Consider the following 25,143-nt stretch of genomic DNA (forward strand, 5'->3'; position numbering starts at 1 on the left):
TCAAATTTTACTTGGAATAGCGCGATCAAATTTTACTTGGAAACCCGCAAACGAATTTGGATTTCGAGAAGTGAAGTCAAATTTTACTGGGCAAAGCGCAAATGGATTTGGATTTCGAGAAGTGAAGTCAAACTTTTCTTGGAGAATTGCAATTAAATTTTTCTTGGAAATTGCAAATTAATTTGGATCACGAGAAGCGAAGTCAAATTTTATGTGGTATAGCGCAATTGAATTTGGATTTCGAGCAGCGAAGTCAAATTTTACTTGGAACATTGCAATCGAATTTGTATTACGAGAAGCGAAGTTAAATTTTACTTGGGAAAGCACAATTGAATTTGTTTTTCGAGAAGCGAAGTCAAATTTTACTTGGAAAACCACAAATGGATTTGCATTACGAGAAGCAATGTCAAATTTTACTTGGAAAATTGCAATCAAATTTTACTTGGAAACCCGCAAATGAATTTGGATTTCGAGAAGTGAAGTCAAATTTTACTGGGAAAAGCGCAAATGGATTTGGATTTCAAGAAGTGAAGTCAAACTTTTCTTGGAGAATTGCAATTAAATTTTTCTTGGAAATTGCAAATTAATTTGGATCACAAGAAGCGAAGTCAAATTTTACTTGGAAAAGCGCAATCGAATTTGGTTTTCGAGAAGCGAAGTCAAATTTCACATGGAGAATTGCAATCAAATTTTTCTTGAAAAATTGCAAATTAATTTGGATCACGAGAAGCGAAGTCAAATTTTATTTGGAATTGTGCAATTGAATTTGGATTTCGAGAAACGAATAGCACAAATGGATTTGGATTTTGAGAAGTGGAGTCAAATTTTACTTGGAAAGGCTCAATCGAATTTGGATTACGAGAAACGAAGTCAAATTTTACTTGGAAAAGCGCAGTTGAATTTGGTATTTGAGAAGCGAAGTCAAATTTTACTTGGAAAACCACAAATGGATTTGCATTACGAGAAGCAATGTCAAATTTTACTTGGAAAATTGCAATCAAATTTTACTTGGAAAGGCTCAATCGAATTTGGATTACGAGAAACGAAGTCAAATTTTACTTGGAAAAGCGCAGTTGAATTTGGTATTTGAGAAGCGAAGTCAAATTTTACTTGGAAAACCACAAATGGATTTGCATTACGAGAAGCAATGTCAAATTTTACTTGGAAAATTGCAATCAAATTTTACTTGGAAACCCGCAAACGAATTGGATTTCGAGAAGTGAAGTCAAATTTTACTGGGAAAAGCGCAAATGGATTTGGATTTCAAGAAGCGTAGTCAACCTTTTCTTGGAGAATTGCAATTAAATTTTTCTTGAAAATTGCAAATTAATTTGGATCACGAGAAGCGAAGTCAAATTTTATTTGGAATTGCGCAATTGAATTTGGTTTTCGAGAAGCGAAGTCAAATTTCACATGGAGAATTGCAATCAAATTTTTCTTGAAAAATTGCAAATTAATTTGGATCACGAGAAGCGAAGTCAAATTTTATTTGGAATTGTGCAATTGAATTTGGATTTCGAGAAACGAATAGCACAAATGGATTTGGATTTTGAGAAGTGGAGTCAAATTTTACTTGGAAAGGCTCAATCGAATTTGGATTACGAGAAACGAAGTCAAATTTTACTTGGAAAAGCGCAGTTGAATTTGGTATTTGAGAAGCGAAGTCAAATTTTACTTGGAAAACCACAAATGGATTTGCATTACGAGAAGCAATGTCAAATTTTACTTGGAAAATTGCAATCAAATTTTACTTGGAAAGGCTCAATCGAATTTGGATTACGAGAAACGAAGTCAAATTTTACTTGGAAAAGCGCAGTTGAATTTGGTATTTGAGAAGCGAAGTCAAATTTTACTTGGAAAACCACAAATGGATTTGCATTACGAGAAGCAATGTCAAATTTTACTTGGAAAATTGCAATCAAATTTTACTTGGAAACCCGCAAACGAATTGGATTTCGAGAAGTGAAGTCAAATTTTACTGGGAAAAGCGCAAATGGATTTGGATTTCAAGAAGCGTAGTCAACCTTTTCTTGGAGAATTGCAATTAAATTTTTCTTGAAAATTGCAAATTAATTTGGATCACGAGAAGCGAAGTCAAATTTTATTTGGAATTGCGCAATTGAATTTGGTTTTCGAGAAGCGAAGTCAAATTTTACTTGTAAAAGCACAAATGGATTTGGATTACGAGAAGCAATGTCAAATTTGACTTGGAAAATTGCAATCAATTTTTACTTGGAAACTCGCAAACGAATTTGGATTTCGAGAAGTGAAGTCAAATTTTACTGGGAAAAGCGCAAATGGATTTGGATTTCGAGAAGTGAAGTCAAACTTTTCTTGGAGGATTGCAATTAAATTTTTCTGGAAATTGCAAATAAATTTGGATCACAAGAAGCGAAGTCGAATTTTACTTGGAAAGGCTCAATCGAATTTGGTTTTCGAGAAGCGTAGTCAAATTTTACTTGGAGAATTGCAATCAAATTTTTCTTGAAAAAATTGCAAATTAATTTGGATCACGAAAAGCGAAGTCAAATTTTATTTGGAATTACGCAATCGAATTTGGATTTCGAGAAACGAATAGCACAAACGAATTTGGCTGACGAGGAGTGAAGTCAAATTTTATTTGGAAAAGCACAAATGGATTTGGAGAAACGAAGTCAAATTTTACTTGGAAAAGCGCAGTTGAATTTGGTTTTCGAGAAGCGAAGTCAAATTTTACTTGGAAAAGCACAAATGGATTTGGATTACGAGAATCAATGTCAAATTTGACTTGGAAAATTGCAATCAAATTTTACTTGGAAACCCGCAAACGAATTTGGATTTCGAGAAGTGAAGTCAAACTTTACTGGAAAAAGCGCAAATGGATTTGGATTTCGAGAAGTAAAGCCAAACTTTTCTTGGAGAATTGCAATCAAATTTTTCTTGAAAAATTGCAAATTAATTTGGATCACGAGAAGCGAAGTCAAATTTTATTTGGAATTGCGCAATCGAATTTAGATTTCGAGAAACGAATAGCACAAACGAATTTGGCTGACGAGGAGTAAAGTAAAATTTTATTTGGAAAAGCACAAATGGATTTGGATTTCGAGAAGCGAAGTCAAATTATACTTGGAAAGGCTCAATCGAATTTTTATTACGAGAAACGAAGTCAGATTTTACTTGGAAAAGCGCAGTTGAATTTGGTTTTCGAGAAGCGAAGTCAAATTTTACTTGGAAAAGCACAAATGGATTTGGATTACGAGAAGCAATGTCAAATTTTACTTGGAAAATTGCAATCAAGTTTTACTGGAAACCCGCAAACGAATTTGGATTTCGAGAAGGGAAGTCAAATTTTACTGGGAAAAGCGCAAATGGATTTGGATTTCGAGAAGTGAAGTCAAACTTTTCTTGGAGAATTGCATTTAATTTTTTATTGGAAATTGAAAATTAATTTGGATCACAAGAAGCGAAGTCAAATTTTACTTGGAAAAGCGCAATCGAATAAGGTTTTCGAGAAGCGAAGTCAAATTTTACTTGGAGAATTGCAATCAAATTTTTCTTGAAAAATTGCAATCAAATTTTTCTTGAAAAATTGCAAATTAATGTGGATCATGAGAAGCGAAGTCAAATTTTATTTGGAATTGCGCAATCCAATTTGGATTTCGAGAAACGAATAGCACAAACGAATTTGGCTGACGAGAAGTGAAGTCAAATTTTATTTGGAAAAGCACAAATGGAATTGGATTTTGAGAAGCGAAGTCAAATTTTACTTGGAAAGGCTCAATCGAATTTGAATTACGAGAAACGAAGTCAAATTTTACTTGGAAAAGCGCAGTTGAATTGGTTTTCGAGAAGCGAAGTCAAATTTTACTTGGAAAAGCACAAATGGATTTGGATTACGAGAAGCAATGTCAAATTTTACTTGGAAAATTGCAATCACATTTTATTGGAAACCCGCAAACGAATTTGGATTTCGAGAAGAGAAGTCAAATTTTACTGGGAAGAGCGCAAATGGATTTGGATTTCGAGAAGCGAAGTCAAATTTTACTTGGAATTACGCAATCGACAAATGGATTTGAATTTCAAGAAGCGAAGTCAAATTGTACTTGGAAAAGTGCAATCGAATTTGGTTTTTGAGAAGCGAAAACAGATTTTACTAGGAAAAGCACAAATGGATTTGGATTTTGAGAAACGAAGTAAAATTTTACTTGCAAAAGCACAAACGAATTTGACTGACGAGAAGTGAAGTCAAATTTTACTTGGAATTGCGCAATCGAATTAGGATTACGAGAAGCGAAGTAAAATTTTACTAGAAAAAGCACAAATGGATTTGGATTTCGAGAAGCGAAGTCAAATTTTACTTGAAAAAGCGCAATCGAATTTGGATTTCGAGAAACGAAGTAAAATTTTACTTGGAAAAGCACAAACGAAATTGGCTGACAAGAAGTGAAGTTAAATTTTACTTGGAAAATTGCAATCAAATTTTTCTTGGAAAATTTCAAATTAATTTGGATCATGAGAAGCGAACTCAAATTTTATTTGGAACATTGCAATTGAATTTGTATTACGGGAAGTGAAGTTAAATTTTACTTGGAATTGTGCAATCGAATTAGGATTACGAGAAGCGCAGTCAAATTTTACTTGGAAAAGCGCAAATGAATTTGGATTTTGAGAAACGAAGTAAGTACTTGGAGAATTGCAATCAAATTTTTCTTGGAAAATTGCAAATTAATTTGGATCACGAGAAGCGAAGACAAATTTTACTTGGAAAAGCGCAAATGAATTTGGCTTTCGAGAAGCGAAGTCACATTTTACTTGCAAAAGCACAAATGGATTTTGATTTCGAGAAGTGAAGTCAAATTTTACTTGGAAAAGCGCAAACGAAGTTGGCTGATGTTAAATTTTACTTGGAATTGCGCAATCGATTTTGGATTACGAGAAACAAGGTAAATTTTATTTGGAAAAGCACAATCGAATTTGGTTTCCGAGAAACGAAGAAAAATTTTACTAGAAAAAGCACAAATGGATTTGGATTTCGAGAAAAGAAGTAAAATTTTACTAGGAAAAGCGCAATCCAATTTGGATTTCGGGAAGTGAAGTCAAATTTGGATATCGAGGAGTGAAGTTATATTTCCTTCCACCATCAGGTTTAAAACCTTTAAAAAAAGATTAAAACCTCGAAAGGCACAAGATACGCCATAATTGCACTTTTAATAAACTAATAAAAATTTATATACTTTTTTATATTTTAAAATACTTTATTATTAATTCTGAATTCAAGCCGGCATAAGCATATAGTTAAAAAAAAAAATGAAGATCTGCGACCCACCGATTAGTCGCGATTCATAGATTGAGAAACGCTGTTCTATAATGTTATGTGTATTATGTATGGAATAGCAGAATGAATGTAAGTCACTGTTAGTCTTTTGTTAAGCGCACTTAAATATAACTCAAATAAACACGTTTTTCTCGAAACCACATTTTTTACTTTGTGAAACAGGAATCTCGGAGACTTAATTATTTTGCTCTTCTGCCTCTGGCTCTTCTGTCCACGATGTAAAAATGAACTATCTAAAATCTAACATTGGATTTTTCGGATATTCCAACGCCACCATTTTGGTAATTTTGCGAATTTCGAAAAATTCCTATGTATGATTTTAGATATTTTAATGAAGAACTCAAATTTCAGTGCTGACAACGCGCTGTCCCGCAAGCGACAAAAACATCGCCGGCATCTGTCTGGATGGCACCTCTGCATGCCAACAATGAAAAAAAAAATATTTTAGGCTAAAAATTTTCGGAAATAAAGCTGCTTAATAACATATTGAAAACCTCATGAGATTGCATTTATTATAATGTTCTAAAAAAATTATCAAAAATACCCTTTTTAGAGATCTCAACAGGTGCCCCCTTAATGCTGTTTATTTATTATTATTTTTTTAAATTGAAAAATGCAGATATTTTTAGATTGTTCTATGGAAATATCTTAAGTTTTTTGGTTTTTTTTTTATGGATTTGCTAATTTATTAAGATTTCATTTTTTGATAACAGTAATAAGTCATAGCCATGCTTGATATTCTTTTTCAAGCTGCTTGGCGTTATTCTAAGTCTTTACCAGTTCGGAATAATTTTTCACAGATGTCTAAACATTTACCAAACAGTACCCCTGATACCCCGATCAAAAAAATCCATCCAAAGGATCGTCCTCAAAATACGTAAACCCTTCAAACTCACCTCAAAACCGTCGCATGATGTGTGGTGTGCGTGGCCGTGTCCTTCTTCCTCCCGGAGTAGCTCACCACCGTAATGTGCCTCGTCTGCGTTCGAACCACCCTCCGCACCCGACTTCTCCCATCACCCACATAAACCACCGTGGTCTTCTTCCGGCCGCTGCCACTGCTTCCCGCACCCTCACTTCCATTGCTTAAAACACTGCTCGTACTCGTATTCTTGTTGCTGTTATTATTACTATCATTCTTCCTCGATTCGCTCCCACTTTCCGGTTTGATATTCAAGCTGTCCAACTTTTCACTCAAATCATAATAGCTACTGTGCTGGTGGGGATAGTACCGAAAGTACCCGTCCGATCCTCCCCCCACACCGGTCGCACTGAACGCATTCTGGTACTTGAGCTTTTCCCCTCCGCTGCTGGTATGCAAATGTCCCCGCGGTGAAGATCGCGACGAAGACGAGGACTTCCGATCCCCGGAAGACGATCCACCACCGCCGCCGCCGCTGCCGTGCGGGTGATGATGGTGGTGGTGACCGTGGTAGTGCCGGTGATGGTTCTTAAAATGGTGATGATGATCCGACACCCCACTTCCACCGTACAGTTCCGGTTCCAGCATGATGGTTGTCGGATTTGGCCAGTTGTTACGCGAGGAAATTATTGGCCTGCACCCGGGTGGTTACGAATTTTTCGATCGATTTCACCAGACTGAGGGTGCACCGAGAAGAGGAACATGGTTACCGGCGTTTATTGTTTAATTAATTACGGTCGCTTTTTCTGGGTAGGCTCGTTTCGCCGATAATTTCACTTTTAATATCACTTTCCTTTGTTACGATCATTTTCTTCATCACAAAGCACTATTAGTCGTTTTTGTTTCTTTCTCTCATGCTAGGTTTGGTGTTATTTTCCCTAAGCGGTGGTCGGGTGCAAGCACAGGCCGAGGGAGGGCAGGGAGGAACTTTCAAAACAATGCACCAAACTTGTTTAGCTGGTGCACCCCAGCCGGGCGTCGTCGGTTTTGATCGTTTGAGAAATTTAGTTAGAGGGGTTAAGGGGGGGGGGGGGGTTCTCGATTAAAATTAGTTCGACTCTATTCGTTGGAGAGTTTTGTTTCAAATGCTGTTGGGCGTGAAGAAATTTCGATACTTTTGTTTATTTTGGTGCTTATTTTTGGTCGTTGCTATTTTGATTCGGTCGGAGCTCAGCTGAGTACGCACACACAACAAACACGAAACCGCACTGACTCTGGAGCTCTATGCATGCACTCGTTTGATGGATAACACTATTGCTAGAGAAGGAGGAAAGAGAAGAATTTGCGTTGAAGGTTATGCGTTAATTCGGCTAAGTTGGATCGATTGAGTGCGAATCGATCCGCGGTTCGATACTTCCTGAAAGTCATTTCTGGTACGTGCTGCAACAACGATCGACACTGGAAAGTGTGAATGATTTTGAGTTTGAAGCTGTTCAATGCAGTCTGGTTGTCACAATAGGTTTTTAAAGAATGTGTTAACTTTTACAAATGAATCGAAGATGTAGCATGTCGGACAAAGGTGGAGAAAGTGTATTTGTAAATATTACTATAGATTAGTCCAAACACATTTTTAATTCTTGCATTGCGCTCCTTAGACTATTGAGACTATTGAAAATTGTTTTTGAAATTAACGAGTTCAACCTAAATAACCAATGTGCCCGCTAATTCTCGTTTTTGCAATATAAAGCAGATATAAGGTTTGGAATTCCATCTTTTTCATTTAAACATTTTGCCAATGCAAAATTAAAACTAGCTGGAAACCTTAATGGGTAGTTAATATCGTTAAGTGACAGCGAGGTTAAACAGTTCAGTTTCGGAGTTTGATTTGATTCAATTTGACCAGAGAGGGGCATTGATTTCTTGAATTAAAGGCAAATTCATGGTGATGAAAAATGTATCCACAATGCCAACTATAAAAGTAAATATAGATCTCAAAAGATTTGCTCATAAGGCTGAACAATTTTAAGGCAACATTTTTAAATATTCTGGGATTTCCATGGTTTTTCCAACTAACGTCCTGAAATTTTTTTTGATTTATAAAATGTTGTAAATGTTCGATGTCGATTCATTTCAAGTTCGAGATCTCGATAAATGTGTCAAAGTTGTTCAATGATGTTTAAAAGCCCCAGAATTTTGAAAATGCTTCTTAGTCTATGATCTTAATAGTTGATCTAAGCTTGATACCTTGACATTTTTTGGATCACCCAGAATCTTGTTGAATGTTGAAAGTATTTATAAGCTACAGAATGTTTAACAATAACTAGTTCGAGATGTTGAAAGTGTTTCATGTTGATATATATTTTTTTCAGTCCCGCAATCTCGAAAACAAAATGATGTTGGGTTAAATTGTCTAAGAATTTTGAAAATTTGTCTGAATGAAAATCGTAAGAAGTCCCAGAACATAAATCGAAGCTCTATTAACGATATAGAGAAAGATAACTCAGTTGTACAATCAACAGCAGCGTTAATCTCTTGGTGTCGATAGCACTATCGACAATTGGTTTACTCGATAAATATATTGTTTCGGTACTCTTTGTTCATTGAATGCAGCTGTGGTCGCACTGTTGTTGCCGTTGAAAGCAAAAGTTTGATAATGAGTGGCGTTAAAAAAAGTATCATTAGGTTTCTATTAACAAATGGAAGTGCAAAACCCACCATGGGTGGAAATGGCAATTTTTTAAAATGCATTAGGTGCAGATTAATGTAGTCCAAAATAATACTTTCTCTGGAAACCTGGGGGCTCACCCTCCTAATGATACTTAAGGATGTTACAAAAAAAGTTTGTATGGTGGCTACACTCAAAAGCGCGATTTAGAGGTACCCCGATGAGATTGTTTTTTTTTTAAAACCGACTTTTCATAGTCATAGTTGAACAAATATTTCTTATGCATCGAAATTTAGTGCTTTTATATTTTTAACATATTCCATGGGGTCTCTAAACAACATAAAGTTAAGATCTTTTCACCCATCTTTCAACTTCCGTTCAATAAGCTCAATTTGAGTAAATAGTTTAAAGTAGTTGGAGTTCAACGTCGCCAAAAAAAATGCTTACACACAATTTTTTCTACTCAAAATTAAGTTAAATTTACTCAAATTGGAGCATACCTCAATTGCTCACTAGTACCTTATTGAATGATAGTTATGAGTGAGTCGAATAGCTCGTTTCTTTTTTGACAACAATAACGAGTTTGAATAAGAGGCTTTACACAAATTTAAGTTAAAAAAATATAATGTTGGGTCATTTTTATTTTCCGTGTAAGTGACACCACTGGCTGAAAGTTACTCTAATAAAGAAAAAAAAAATCGTGTGCTACATGAGAAAAATTTGCAACGGTTTGCATTTTTTCATAAATTACGATAATGGCATTCAATCATCAAACGTGAATATCAATATAAGACCAATAGTTAATTAAGTGCAGCTAACATATAGGAAATGGGGGCTTCCTTAGCTCAGTCGGTAAAGGCGCAACTACAAAGCAAGGCCATGATGTAGGTGGGTGGGTTAGATTCCCGGTCCGGTCTAAGAACTTTTCGGGCGGGAAAATTTCTCGACTTCCCTGGGCATAGAGTATGATTGTACTTGCCACACAATTGTAGTAACGCAAAAGTGGTACCACGTATTGAAAGCTCTCAATTCATAACTGTGGAAGTGCATCTAGAACACTAAGATGAGAGCAAACAATAAGCTAATATGCGATAAGAAATAAGCTTGAAACGCGAAGAATAAGAAGAAGAAGAAGAAAAACATACAGGAAATATGATGGTAAACAACTCCAACCAAGATAGTATATGCCTATTGCTGATAGCTTTTATGTTATTCATCATTTCTTAGAGGAAAGATAGTAAATTGTTTGAATATTTATAAAATCTTTATATTTTTGCAATGTTATACAAACAAGGTCCATGAATTAAATTTATTAGGAAAATAAATCAAGTAATTTTTTTTTAAATAGAACTTTTCCAAGAGTGAATCAGATTTTAGAAGCTCATACATATGTGTGTTTAGATCAAACTCGATCAAAGATTGCAACTAATCTAAAGTACAATGGGAAAGCTATTTAAAAATCTTATCGAGTTATTTATACCTTAAAAGTATGTAGTATTTCTAAAATTACTTTTTGTCAATTGTAATTCGTCGAAATATCTTGCATAATTTTAAAACATCTGAGAAACCCCTTAACATTACTTTCGGAATTGGGTTTTGAATTTGATGGGCTCTTGAACGAGCTTGATCTAAAAACTCATATTTATAAGCACAATCAATCTATGTAACCATCAAAAAAAAAATTCTATTTTGATTTATTTACTTGGTGATTCGTCCAAATAAATCATAATTATTGGTGATTAACTTAATAGCTATCAAAAATATGCACTCTCTTCGGCAAAGATGTTTGTCCTATCTGAAAGCTGCATTTAATTAACTATAGGTCATTTGATGATTTAACAAACTAAAAAATCGTGATTTCTGAGACTTGAAAAAATATGTCATGGAAAAATGGAGCTTCTAGCAGGCCTTGATAAATTCTTCGTATCAAGTAGAGATTCTAGGGAATGTGTAAAAATATAAAAGGCTTGTTGGCACTAAATTTCGATGCATTAGAAATATTTGTTCCGCTCTGAACAAATGTATGTCAAATTGAAGTGCTGGAGAAATATTCGGAGCAAGTTGTTTCGAATCTTGTTGAGAGGAGCGTTGATTTTCCATTCGCGACCGGTAGCTTAGATGAATCTACAGCTGTTCTTAATAACGCTTTGAAAACGTGTACTAATCAACTAGTTGAGCAAAAGTTTGTTTCTTTGAAGAACTCGAAACAGCTGGTACAATTTGGATCTTTTGCGTCTTAAACAGAAAAGGGACAAATGGTACAAAAAGTTATGTAGATCAAATAATGACAATCATTGGAATAGGTACACAATCGCGCGTAATAAGTATTCACAATCGATAAAGAAAACTCGTTGTGAATATGTTCAAAGGAAAATTGATCAGCATCAAAACAACAGCAAAGAGTTATGGAAAATTTGGATACCTTTATTAAAAAAAACAGTACTTTCAAACCGCGGTCCATAACTTTTAATGGCACATTAGAACAGTAAGAACAAGTAATGCAAGTAAGTTTAATGATTATTTTGTAGACAGTGTTTCATTAATTAATCAATCCATTGAATTGGTCGATGAACCTGACGAAATAAAACAGCCAGAAGTTGTTGTAGATTGGAAGGTTTTCACCCAATTACATTAGATGAACTTAGAGTTATTTGCTTTTAATTAGGAAAATCGACTGGAGTAGATAATGTTAATGCTAGAGTTATTCAAGATTGCTTTCATGTCATTGGCCACATCTTGCTGGACCTTATTAATGAATCATTGAAAAATGGACATGAGCCACAAATTTGGAAGGAATCCTTAGTGGTCCCTATTCAAAAAGTTGCTGGAACGATTAAAGCCAAAGAGTTTCGTCCCATCAACATGTTGCACACATTAGAGAAAATTTTAGAACTTGTTGTTTAAGGCCAGCTGTTGGAGTATTTAAATAGTAATAGTTTGTTGATACCAGAACAATCGGGAAGGTCATTCTTGTGAAACCCCGTTGAATTTGGTATTAGCGAAGTGGAAAAATAACTTGGAGTGTATACGATTATTGCTGTTTTTTTGGATCTAAAACGCGCTTTTGAAACAATTTCTATGCCCTTATTGTTAAGATCAATCAAGCGCTTTGGAATTACGAGTACTGCATATAAATGGTTTGAAAGCTATTTGTCTGACAGAACTCAACGGACTGTTTTTAATGATTCCCATGGGGAATAACCTTGGAGTGCCCCAGGGAAGTGTATTAGGGCCCCTGTTATTTATTATGTATATTAATGACTTGCGACGTGTTTTACGACTTTGCGACATTAATCTTTTTGCAGATGATACTGTGTTATTCATTGCAGCTAAGTATTTAGATGATACCGTTTTACACTTGAATGAAGATTTGCGTTCTATAAGTAGATGGTTTAAGTATAAGCAGTTGCAATTGAATACAACTAAAACTAAATTTATGGTTATTTTGCGGTATCGAGTAAATGAGAACGTCTCTGTTGTAATTGATAATGAGACTATTGATCGCGTTCGGGAGATTAAATATCTTGGCGTGATTATTGATGACAAACTTAAGTTCAACTATCACATTGACAATGTCATCAAGAAAATTGCCAAGAAGTATGGAATACTATGTCGACTGAAAAACGATCTAACTATTGCCAGTAAAATACAGCTATACAAATCAATCGTCTCTCCTCATCTAGATGTTTGCCTTCCATTTTATTTCTGGCCAATGCAACACAAATATCGAGATTACAGCGCTTGCAGAATAAAATAATGCGTTTGATTTTGAGATGTAATAAATTAACTTCCTCAACTTTGATACTAGACGCCTTACAATGGTTGTCGGTGAAGCAAAGAATTGTGTATTTGACTAAGGTGTTCATTTTTACAGTTTGCTGCCTCGATATTTGTGTGATCGAATTGAAAGAGGAAGTGACTCTATAGATATAATACTAGAAACGCGGTTGCTTCACAAAATTCATTTTATTTTAAAGGAATAAATGTTTTCAATTCGATGCCTAGACATATCAAACGTTCAGCAACACTTACGGAATTTAAAAAACACTGCATTTTACATGTTAAAACTGTCTTTTGAACCGTTATCCAGTGATTTTTGTTTTATAAATTGACAAATTATGTATCTTGATGAAGTTATCTCTAACGGATTATTTTATATGGATAGCTGTCATAACGACATTTTAATAATTATTGCAGCACTGCAAAAAACTATTTCTGTTCGCCACGATGGTGATGATGGATTTTTAATATTTGATTTAATAGAAGTAGATTTAAAAAAAGTAGTCTACAAAGGATTGAGCCTCGCGCACGTATTACGGATATAAAGGACTGAATTTAACATTTGATAAAAAAAAAAAATGCGATTTTGAAGCTTATTTGGAAGATATCTTGAGTTAGTAGTAAGTTTTCTGGCAAATGTTGGAAGTTCGCGAGCATTCCTGACATTGCTTAAAATTATGATAGCATCAGATTGCGGGGTTGCTAGTGTAATAGGATGCTTTGTTGATTGTTCATTAACTCTTGATTGCTTGTAATTCTTATGAATATTTTAGGTGAACAAAAAGGCGAACTAAGAAGTGGATGCATGAGCTTTTCCACATTTATATCGCTGTGAAGCAACTGTAAACTCTAGAGGGAATTTATATTTGTAACTGAAACCAGTTCGATTTTGTTTGCTAACCTGGTTAAAATGTCATATTTAATTATCTTAAAGATAAATCGTCCAGCTCAAACTTTTGTAGGGGTAAGAGCTGGGACCATCATCATCATCATCATCATCATCATCATCATCATTGGAAGATAGAGTAGGTACGTAGGTTGCATATGGAAGAGGATCACTTTCAATATTTGCGTGGGTACGATTTACTAGCAGAGAATCCTGACCGCAATCTAACGTTGGTGATGAGGAAATACGAAAAAGTTAAGTTCAGGAGAAATTCCCTGTGGAGCTTTGCTTCGACATGTACACAGGTGTACGTGGTGATAATTTAAATTTGAAATTTAAGTCATTCCTGATTTGTCCGAGGATGCAATTTAAACTAGTACTAGTCCCCAAGTACGTGGTGTTTATGAATGTGAAAATGGAAATTTCGTTGCATTTCCTCAAGGTAAGTACAAAGATCGATGAAACAAGCTATTATCTAGCATTTTATATGACAAACATGATAAGAATCGGTTCAGTACCCAAGTTATTAACAAAAGAGAAAGTTGTTGAAGATAATCGATAAATGTTACTTAGGACCTAATGCATTGTTCAGCTTGATAGTATGGTATAGGTAAAGATAAAGATTTTTTTTTTAAATCTTGGCTGGTGGTTAAACAGATATTTATTGATTTTTCGCTATAGTTTTGGACTTTATTGCAAGAACCTGTATGAAGTTAGATATATTTTAGTAAAATGCTCAATTTTCAACGAGTGGACGAATTAAAAAAAAAATATAGTGGAATATTAATGATCTTTGTTATACCTTAAAATGAGCAAAATTTCAAAAAGTTTAGTTCTTTGCATTTTAAGATATTAAGGTATTTCAAGAAAAAAGCATTTTTCTTAAATATCTTTTACTTGTAATAAACGCAACCGAATAAGCCCAATACTGTACCAATAATTGATAAATGTATGCTGATTCAGCAGCCAACAATATAGAAACGTATCTTTTTAAATTAGAGCTTTTAAGATGTTTTTTTTTCTTCTAAAATTTGATGACATCTGTACGCTCAGTTTTGAGCTACACTGTATATTTGTTTAATTTTGTCTTAGGGTGACCATTTCTATGAGTGGTACAAAAAATCGATTTTTTTTAAATCACTTTTCAGAAAATTTATAGCTTGAACCACTGGGCCGATATCAAAGATCAAAATATCAAATGAAAGGTAACTAAAAATATTTTTTTAGGAAATTATAATGATGTTAAAAAAATCGGGATTATAAATTGAAAAAAAAAGCATTGATTGTATTTGTTTTTATGCTTTTTATGGTTTGTAGACAGAGGGCGCAATATGTTTTTATATTTTTCCTTGTATATTTAGGCTTTTTTAAATAACATTAAAAAAAAAAACAGCGATGTGTTTTTCTTCGTTTTTAATTTAGATTTTTTTGAAGTTATCAAGTTTTGGGTTTTCGCTCATTTTTAACACACATAAAACAAGGAATTCAAATGGTGTCTCCGAAACTCCGAAAATTTTAGCAAATTGATTCGCCTCTAATGGATATGAAATATAAAAGGTACTACGTTCAGTTGGAGGTCGAATATTGTAAATCACAAAGTGGTCATATTTTATCAACTAGTTGACTTTCTCTCAGAAATAACAACAATTTTTCTTCAGCGTTGGGATCATTGCATAGGATTTCTTGTATGTATCCAGGTAAGTTGATGGTTTTCCAACAGTTTTCGTAGACTGTGTAGAAAACGAGCAGACGTTCCACTGTTATGCGACACTGACATACTTCGCATTGATGGGGGTTGCGGGTACTTCCTATGTAATCAGCGTGTGTGAGTTTGGTATGTCCAACTCTCAATCGGGATAAGATCCTTTGTTCTTTCCGCTTTTTTCTGTCGTTCCATTTCTCTATGTTTACTTTCACCTCGTAGTGTTCCAGGCATATTTTATAGATGACACTATGTGTTTTCGAATATCGCCACCGGGAACTTTAGTCCTTTGTCGCTGACTGGTTCTACCTGAAGCTGCAAGATTATCGGCTTCTTCGTTGCCGGTGATTCCCTTGTGCCCAGGAATCCAGCAGAATGTTACGTTGGGGTTCTTATGCATATCTATAGACTGTATCCAAGAGTGTCGCGATTTTCCACTTTCAATAGATTTCAGAGCACTAGCGGAATCGGTGAAAATTACTGCGACGGTATTCAACGGGATATTGATTCTAGGGCTATCTTCAATGCGGTTGTTTCTGCAGAGAAAACAGAACATCGGTTGGGTAGTCGGAGTGATATACTTATATCTGGACTATGTACGGTTACATCTATGGGAGATTGAGCATTTCTCTGCTGCCATTTCGAATCCGCTAGAGTTAGCCCATCTAGCAACTGCTCTAATATCTGCTTGCAGTTTAAGATAAGTTATGTCCAATTATATGATCTTTCAATTAAAAAAACTATAATTAGAAGTTGTTGAAGAGCCTCGCAGTAAAAATCAAGAAAAAGCATTTTTACGTATTTTTTTCATACAAAATCAAATATTTGAGTTTTTTGTAATTTTCCTTAAAACTACATTGAAAATCTTTAATTTAAGGGGTCTACCGTAAAAATCAGCCCAGCGGAAAAAAGGCATTTAAAAATATAGATTTTTTTAACTACCCTAACAAGGAAATGGTCACCCTAATGGTGGAATCAAAAATACGAGTCTAATATTTATTGATAAGGAAGAACTATTCCAATTTTCACGAAATTCTGAGACTCATTATAACTTTTTTTTCCGTGCTGAGCACCAATGCTACCGACGCCAGGGAGGCAGCTCCTGGACCCTACCTATCGACCCATCAACTCATGAATCGGGGACCAACGGTTTTACTTCCCTTCGCGTGATCAGAGATGTTATGCCTCAGAACATCCCAGCGGCGTCAACTGGGATTGTACCCAGGTCTGCTGGGGTGAGAGGTAATCACACTTACCACTGCGCCTGTGGTGCTAACACTTTAACTTGTTTTTATGGAATTGCTGCATATAATATATATAAATAAGATAAAGGATAAAGGATAGAGGATAGAGGATACAGGATAGAGGATTGAGGATAGAGGATAGAGGATAGAGGATAGAGGATAGAGGATACAGGATAGAGGATAGAGGATAGAGGATAGAGGATAGAGGATAGAGTATAGAGGATAGAGGATAGGGAATAGAGGATAGAGGATAGAGGATAGAGGATAGAGGATAGAGGATAGAGGATAGAGGATAGAGGATAGAGGGATAAGGATAGAGGATAGAGGATAGAGGATAGAGGATAGAGGATAGAGGATATAGGATAGAGTATAGAAGATAGAGGATAAGGATACAGGATAGAGGATAGAGGATAGAGAATAGAGGATAGAGGATATAGGATAGAGGATATAGGATAGAGGATATAGGATAGAGGATAGAGGATAGAGGATAGAGGATAGAGCATAGATGATAGAGTATAGAGGATGGAGGCAAGGTTGCAAAGACTCATTTCAGCTAAAATAATGTTTTTCGGAATAATAAAACCAAAAGATGGTATGATGGCATGTTATACTTGTAACTTACAAGAACAGGTTACAAAGTACGCGTTGGAAACATAAAACCTGTAAATTTTGCTTTCTATGAGTCACAATCAGCGAATTACTGATCGCTGAGTGAGTGAGTGAGTGAGTGAGTGAGTTTGTGAAAAATCGCTGATTGTGACTCTCATGAAGTGAAATAAACAGGTTTAATATGTCAAACACATTCTTTGCAACCTCTTCTTGTATCCTACCAATTCAAAATTTGATCATGGCATCTAATTATTTCATAATTTAGAAAACATTGTTTTAGCTGAAATGAGTCTTTGCAACCTTGGATGGAGGATATAGGATAGAGGATAGATGATAGAGGATAGTGGATAGAGGATAGAGGATAGAGGATAGAGGATAGAGGATAGAGGATAGAGGATAGAGGATAGAGGATAGAGGATAGAGGATAGAGGATAGAGGATAGAGGATAGAGGATAGAGGATAGAGGATAGAGGATAGAGGATAGAGGATAGAGGATAGAGGATAGAGGATAGAGGATAGAGGATAGAGGATAGAGGATAGAGGATAGAGGATAGAGGATAGAGGATAGGATGCAACAACCACCAAATGAAAGGTTTCATGGCCCCATAGAACGTTTTTGAGGATAGAGGATAGAGGATAGATGATAGAGGATAGAGGATAGGATGCAACAACCACCAAATGAAAGGTTTCATGGCCCCATAGAACGTTTTTGAATGTTTTTGGAATCGGTCAACCAGTGGCGTCGCCCTAACCTCAATCTACCTGTTCAACAACTCACAAAATACAAAATCGATACAAATAGTTTGAGTATACATAGATAAAAATTCTGAATTTTAATAATGATGTAAACATTCATTCACTTAAACTTGTATTTCCTTTCACGCAACCGAGCAACTTGTTAGCAATGTTGTTTACAACAATGGGATTTTGTATATAATATTTGCTACATTGCATGAAATGTCTCAGAACTTTACATGATATATAATGTAAACTTATATGATATGTGACGCTCCATTTATGTGCATCATACTGAACAGAAATTTACACTACTTTTTCGAACTGTATAGTTATGACTCTAGATTAGAATTTCAACGTTGTTGAACAGGTAAAAAGTGAGGTTACGAGACGTCTCTGCGGTCAACTGTTGATAATGAGAGAGAGAAGGATTAGTATTTTCCATTTAATTCCACTACTTTATTTGCTTATCCTTGACAGATACGCGTATTTCGTCTACAATGTGCAGACTTCTTCAGTGTCTTGTACTAATACTCGACGATACTCGAGTATTAGTACAAGACACTGAAGAAGTCTGCACATTGTAGACGAAATACACGTATCTGTCACGGATAAGCAAATAAAGTAGTGGAATTAAATGGAAAATACTAATCCTTCTCTCTCTCATTATACAGGTATTCCACTAAGACGCCCACATTCATCAGGATACGATATTGAAATCTTGGAAATCTTTCAACTGGAACCGGAGATATGGCTGGAACATGTTCCGGTAAATACAGATCGCGAGTCTATAATCGGCCTTAATCGTTTAAAACCCATCATGCGGCACCTCAAGTCACAAGAGAAATCAAAAAGAATATCAATGGAGGTCATATTAAGCGTCCAGGACCAAATTTACCACATCCGGACTCGTTCCGTGTCTCCTGGGGGAAGTGGTCAGTTTTTTACTTGGTCGAAAACCCATCATGCGGCACCTCAAATCACATGAGAATTCAGAAACAAGTGGTTATTTAAAGTGACCGGGACCACATTAGACACATCTGAACACATCCCGGGTATACCTAAGGTACTTTCCAGTTCCATTCAAGGGCCAGAACCCATCATACGACAAATGAAATCAAATCAGGTGGATAAATTCAGGTTTTTAATTTTACAATAATATTACCTCATTTTTGCACACAGATTTGAAATCGCCTAGCTATTTGTTTGGGTGACTGAAGACTTCCGGGTGCTAAATATATACATTCTGCCGGAATCCGACGCAGACATCATCCATGTTTTTTTGGACGCCATGAGCCTATCAGATTGTACTTATTAAAATTTGTGGGAAATAAATATATAAAGAACCAGTGGTTGCCAAAACTGGACGTTACTATACTGAGAAATTTAACGAGGCATCAAGTGGTCCCGGGAAAAAAATCAATTAAACAAAAATCGAACTGGCTACTGCCAGCCTGCAGAAATCGAAGCTTCACATTAATGTTAAATTTTCGCCATAAAAGGGAAAGTTGTTCGCTCTCCATCCATGCTGCTTATCTCCCAAATTGTCGCCGTACATAAAACCAATCCATTTGCATATCTAATTGATTTTTTGTTTTCTTCAAATGCCGAGCACTGAGACACACCCCTAGGACAATGTTAAACCAGCTGCAGAGACTTCCAAATTAGTCGACAATCTGAACCAGATCTCAAACGAAACGATTATACATACTGCCGAAATTAGCTGCTCCTACAAAAACGGAAAAGCCTCCGAAACCGATTACGATCACAACAGACTCACGCGAGCATAACATCCAAAGCCGTTAAACACCGTGACCATTTTCTCGGACACCAAAATTTCACTTTACTGCCTGCGACCTGGGGCTGGCAACAATGGCGACTGCGGTGACTGACTTTGGCGAGCGCCGACGTGGTTCCATAAGTGGGCATAAATAATAATTAAATTTGCATGCATGCAGTCCCCCCCTCCCCTTCGATTTGAGTGTTTTTTTTTGTTATTTCCCCGAAAGAGATCAATTCCCGCTGAGACCCCACCGGCCGGTGACGGGCAAAAAGCATCAATTCAGTCACAAATTTTCAATGCCAAATTGATCAGTCGTGGTCTATTGGTCCATAAGGGGACACAATTGGCATGGTACGAAAGTGCAAAAAGACGGAAACGGGGGATTTTTTTCTCGCCTTCGCCCAGCCCGAAGAGAACCGGTTCCGGGGCGTGCGGAGGAGCATAAAAATGATTTCACTTTCGTTTGTTTTGCTGGTTTGACGACACGCAAACATGATCGAGACGAAGAACCTTGTCCAAGGTATACGTAGAAGGTCTGTGTGGGACCTTTTTTAGATTGTCTGCGTAAAGAGTAAACACCGTATTGGGATTTAACTGTGGCTGGGACCATGAGATGGAACACTTGCCATTCAATATCTCCAAGTTTGGGCCTGATACCTTGAAATTAGTAGAATAACAATAAACAAAGTATGAATCATCAGCAGGCATTCTGATCGGGCACCTTTATCGCTCATCGCTGTCCGGTTTGGGATGACGAGCTTTAAATTTAGTACCTCTTCCACTTCGATCAATGAGTAAGTGGTTTACTTTCCTCAAAGTAAGCTGATTAATTTTGTCCCAACCCAAAACGGCGGCTCAGACAGTGACACCTCCACGTCGTCGTCGGGCAGCCGGCAAGGTCAACAAAACGGTCAATTCGATCGCGCAAGATCCCACGCACTCAAGATTTGGGTGTTATTTTTGTCTGATCCTCTCGTTACCGAAAAAAAAAAAACATTCAGACGAAATGAACAGTTATCATTATTATTGCTCTTTGGGTGTCTTGTTCTGAGCTGGAAATTCCCGGATGTTGGATGTGATCGTCTGAGTTGGAGGTAAGTTGTAAACAATCCTTTGATAATTTGTTTGCGTATTCGCTTCGTTCACCATTCTGCGGTCGCTTTTTTGGGGTCGATGAATAATAAACTGGTTTGCTATGGGTGACTCTACTGTTGTTTATTTCGAAGAAAATCCGTTGCTGAAATGGCCAAAATATGACCCATAGGAGAGAGAGCACGGGATGTTGGTGATAATCATTTCGGATATTCAACCAAAATTAGCACTGCTCTGAGAATTGATTTTGCTTGCCATTACTTATTCGCGATAAACAGGTTTTACTTGGTTCACGTTAGCCAAGGTGACGCTGTTGTTCGGTACCTTTCCGATGATTCTCCCACAGCTGACATTTGCTTAACAGGGTTGGTTTCATTCCTCGGGATACGATGTCCGCCGGGTTTTGATGCGTGTTGACGTAGCTCCAACGGTTGTGTTCGGTCAGTTTGTTGATTTCGGCCGATCCAAAGCTTTCTTTATCCAAGCCAAGGCTATTTTACTATCGGACCACAATCCACCAGCAGTAGAGCGGCACACAACTCTAGTCATTGTTCCCGTATCAGGACCCACGACGCATTTTGGAATCTTGACATTGTTGAGGTGGCTCAATGATGTCTGGAACTCTGTCCCTCGCTGGAGTAATTCACCTTCCATAGGGTCATTCCATCCAAGGTTGGCACTGCATGATCATCTTTGCTTCGACGATCCCTGGTGACACTAATCCCAATGGATCAAACAACTTCGCTATTTGGACATGACATGCCGCTATGTGGCTTTTTATTCATTACAGGGCGGGTAGCAATCACTGCTGTCAGAAATAGTGATTTTAGTGACCATGTTGAATAAATAAGTAACCAAATAGTGACTATAGTTGTGAACATAGTGACTAAAAAGTGACCTAAGACCAAGAAATTTCCAAGAATCTGCATTCAAATTCCATGAACAGTTTTAAAGACCCGAGGAATTTTTTTTATAATTTCTAAGGACCTCATTCGAAGGTAGCTCTGGAAAAAAAAATCATTCAGAAAGACATCAAATGCAATCGAGGTAGTTCTGAGGAATTTTAGATTTCTTATGGAGCCTTATTTTTGAGTAGAATTACAAGAAATCTTAGGAATTTCTGAGGAGCACAACTCTTGTGAACTTCACCGGAGAATTCCAAGGGCATTCTGAGGATAATTTCATAAAGTTTGTGGGAGAAAACGAATCCGGAGCAGAAGTCCTTGGAATCTTTATGAAAATACTAAAAGGAGCATTACAATTAAATCTGAGAATAACTCCAGAACATGTTCAAAGGGATTCGGAAAATAAATTCAGAACAGTTTGCCAAACAAATTATGAGAAGAAATCTAAAGAATTTCTGAGGAGAAATGCCAATTAATTGTTAGGAGACTTTCAATGTAAGTAGAATTCTAAGGGAAGGAGTGAGATTCAAAAAGAAATCTGGAATGAATTCAATGAATACTCGGAGAATCTTTCCAAAGAATTTCTAACTGTGGAGAATTTCAAAGTAATTCCGAGACAAACTAAAAGAAAATTTAATTTTGAAGATAGCTTCATCGAGATATTGAGGAAATCTCCGTTAAATATGGAATGAACTATTTTCAGGTCTTCAGAATCATTTGAAAATTCTCAATTTTTTCCTGAAGTTAATGAAACTGCCTTGAAGATCTTTTGTAGTTTGATAAACTAGCCTGATGTTCACAATACTTCTCCTCAAGTTCTGAAGTTTCTTCAATTTTTCTAACGATCATGGGTCTTCTTTAAAGGTTTAAAAATTCACTGAAGTTCTCTAAACTTCTATAAAATTTATGTGACTTCTCTAATGTTGACGGAATTGCTCTGAGGTTCCCTGTTCTATTCTGAAATTCCCAAAACTTCTCTAAAGTTTTTGCAGTTCTCATGAAGCTTGTTGTACTGCACTGAATTTAATTAAATCGTCCTAAAAAAGCTTCAGCAAACTTCTGACTGAAAAAAAAAAAATTAACGTCTTTGAAGTTATCTTAAAACCTGGGAATTGCTTTAATTTTCAAGTTTGCGGATCTCATCTCATCAAGCTCCATATATTTCTATAAAGTAATGTTTCTGAAGACCACTGTCCTTCTGTGAAGTTTCCGAAGTTTTCTAAATTTCTTAATTTCTGGAATTTAATGGGATTATTCTGAAGCTATCTAATCGTCCTCGAAGTACTCGGAACTTCACTGAATATCATTAAACGGTCTAGAAATATCTAAATTTAGTTCTCTGAAATTTCTTGAAGATATCGCTGCTTGCTAAAAGTTCTCTTCGTTGATGTTCTTTAATAAATTTAGTTAAATTTTCACTTTGACTATATGTTTTTAGTATTACTTCTACGTGAAGTCAACGATTTACATAGTTGAAGATGCTAATTTCAAATAACAGACTGTAGTGGTAATTTTTATACGATAGATGGAGTAGATGAAAGCATAGAGTTGATAGTTCCGTTAGAGCTCGGCAGTGTGAAGATTGCATATAGATATTAGAATAGCGAGCTAGGACAACTTTTAAGGAAGGCACAAATCGGTTTTTTCATCTCTCTTTACCAAACTCCCCCTTTGGAGAGGGATGGTGAGGGGTGTCCCCCCCCGCCACCACTGGCAAAAAGAGATGAAGACCGACCCGCTCATGTACCAACTGTGTGTTTGAAACAGTTCTGCCGATTTTTTACCGCACTTCAGTTGTTATTTGAAGGAAGGCATCCAGTCGTAGGTTTGGAAATTGCAACTATTGTTTACCCCTACCACGATATGTGCTCCTGTCATCGTCGACTTGACGATCTCGAGGGGACACGGGTGGGGTAGGTGCTGCTACTGCCTTGCCAGTGGTGGCGGGGGGGGGGACACCCCTCACCATCCCTCTCCAAAGGGGGAGTTTGGTAAAGAGAGATGAAAAAACCGATTTGTGCCTTCCTTAAAAGTTGTCCTAGCTCGCTTGTCTAATATCTATATACAATCTTCACACTGCCGAGCTCTAACGGAACTATCAACTCTATGCTTTCATCTACTCCATCTATCGTATAAAAATTACCACTACAGTCTGTTATTTGAAATTAGCATCTTCAACTATGTAAATTTTCACGTTTTCCGGATGTGCATATAATTTTGATCACGTTCCAGATATTCGTTCGGAGCTTTGCAGAAGTTTCCGGAAGTTCTCTGAGTTTCACGAAACTTCTTTAAGGTTTCTACAATTTCCTTGAAATTATTTGAACTGCCCTTTGATTATCTGATCTGTCTAGATGTTCTCGAAGCTCCCCTAAAGCTCTCAAGTTATTTACGATTAGTTACGGGAACTGCCCTTAAGCTCTGAAATTCCCCAAAGATTTCTAGATCCAGCTTTTCTGAGGTGCTTAGAACTTCTTAGAAATTTGCACAATACCCCTCAAGTTTTCTTAAATTTCTCAAGTTCGTTTGATACCGGTGAAGTTCTCTGAAATTCTAGGAACTTCATAAAAGTTCCTGAAAAGTCTCGGATGCTAAAAGAAACCGCTTTGAGGTTCTTACAGCTTCCAGTAAGTTTTCCATATTTTTGCGTGGTAACTTCCCTTACGTTCCTGCAGTTTGTTTAAAAGGTTTCACTGAAATCCTCAGCATTTCCTTCTCCAAAGTTCCTATAATTGTTGTAAAGTTAATGGGCCTACAGCGATGATCTCTATTCTTTCATAAAGTTAATAACGAACTTTAAATAAACCATTTATTTTTTTTTATCTAATTCTGGCACTTTGAATATTTTCAATATCTTATACATGGAATTAGATCTTGGACTTACTTACTTGGAAAACTCAGGTAATTTTATCCAGAAAAATGAGTAGACATCCTCTATATAAAGAGAGAGACGATTAAACGTCACAACGAAAAGAATAATCAATCTTGAAAAAAAAAAATTCACTCTAAAAAAAAGTTGAAAATAGTGACTTATTACAAGAAAAGGGACTTTAGTGACTGGGCCTTAAAAAAAGAGACTTTTTAGTGACTGACTTGAAAAAAGTGACCAAGTCACTAAAAAGTGACTCGCTACCAGCCCTGTCATTATCCGTTGGTTCAGATGACGTGAAGAACAGGAACAGGTCTTTCTTTGGATCCCACAGAAGTCCCAACGCCTTGATTACTTCATTTGCGCTGAAGTCCTGAATGGGCACTAGGGTCTCTCGATTTCCTTCTAGCACATCTTCTGGGTTGGAACACCATTTCGAATTGGAAATCCACCTTTCAGCATCAACTCCTCCAAATCACGACGTAACTTCTTGGTTGACTCTATCGAAACCGAACCAACCAGAATGTCGTCCATATATCCACACTCAAAATAATCGACACGTTGTTGTTACGTGAAAAATCAAGTAGTGCATCTCATTTTCCTTTGCTGTCAATTTTACGTGGCCCAAGTAAACTCTACATGATACCACTTATATGTGAACCGAAACTCCATTCGAAATCGTCAGATTTTTTAATGA

At 36.3% G+C, this 25,143-nt stretch overlaps 1 protein-coding gene across 1 annotated transcript in view; it reads right to left on the reverse strand.

Annotated features, from left to right (window-relative positions):
• Positions 1 to 6,210: 6,210 nt before the first annotated feature.
• The window catches only part of LOC135710675 (protein lozenge-like), a gene marked incomplete at its 3' end in the record, with an annotated part of 135,891 nt that continues 116,958 nt past the window's right edge, over positions 6,211 to 25,143 (reverse strand). The window contains exon 2 of the mRNA XM_065233322.1: positions 6,211 to 7,493. Coding sequence (XP_065089394.1) covers positions 6,211 to 6,824 — 614 coding nt within the window. The remainder of the gene's footprint in view (positions 7,494 to 25,143) is intronic.

This window comes from Ochlerotatus camptorhynchus, unplaced genomic scaffold, assembly GCF_037179485.1.
Source record: "Ochlerotatus camptorhynchus isolate MF236.1 unplaced genomic scaffold, CSIRO-AGI_Acam_v1.1 ptg000401l, whole genome shotgun sequence".
Taxonomy (NCBI): Eukaryota; Metazoa; Arthropoda; class Insecta; order Diptera; family Culicidae; genus Ochlerotatus; species Ochlerotatus camptorhynchus.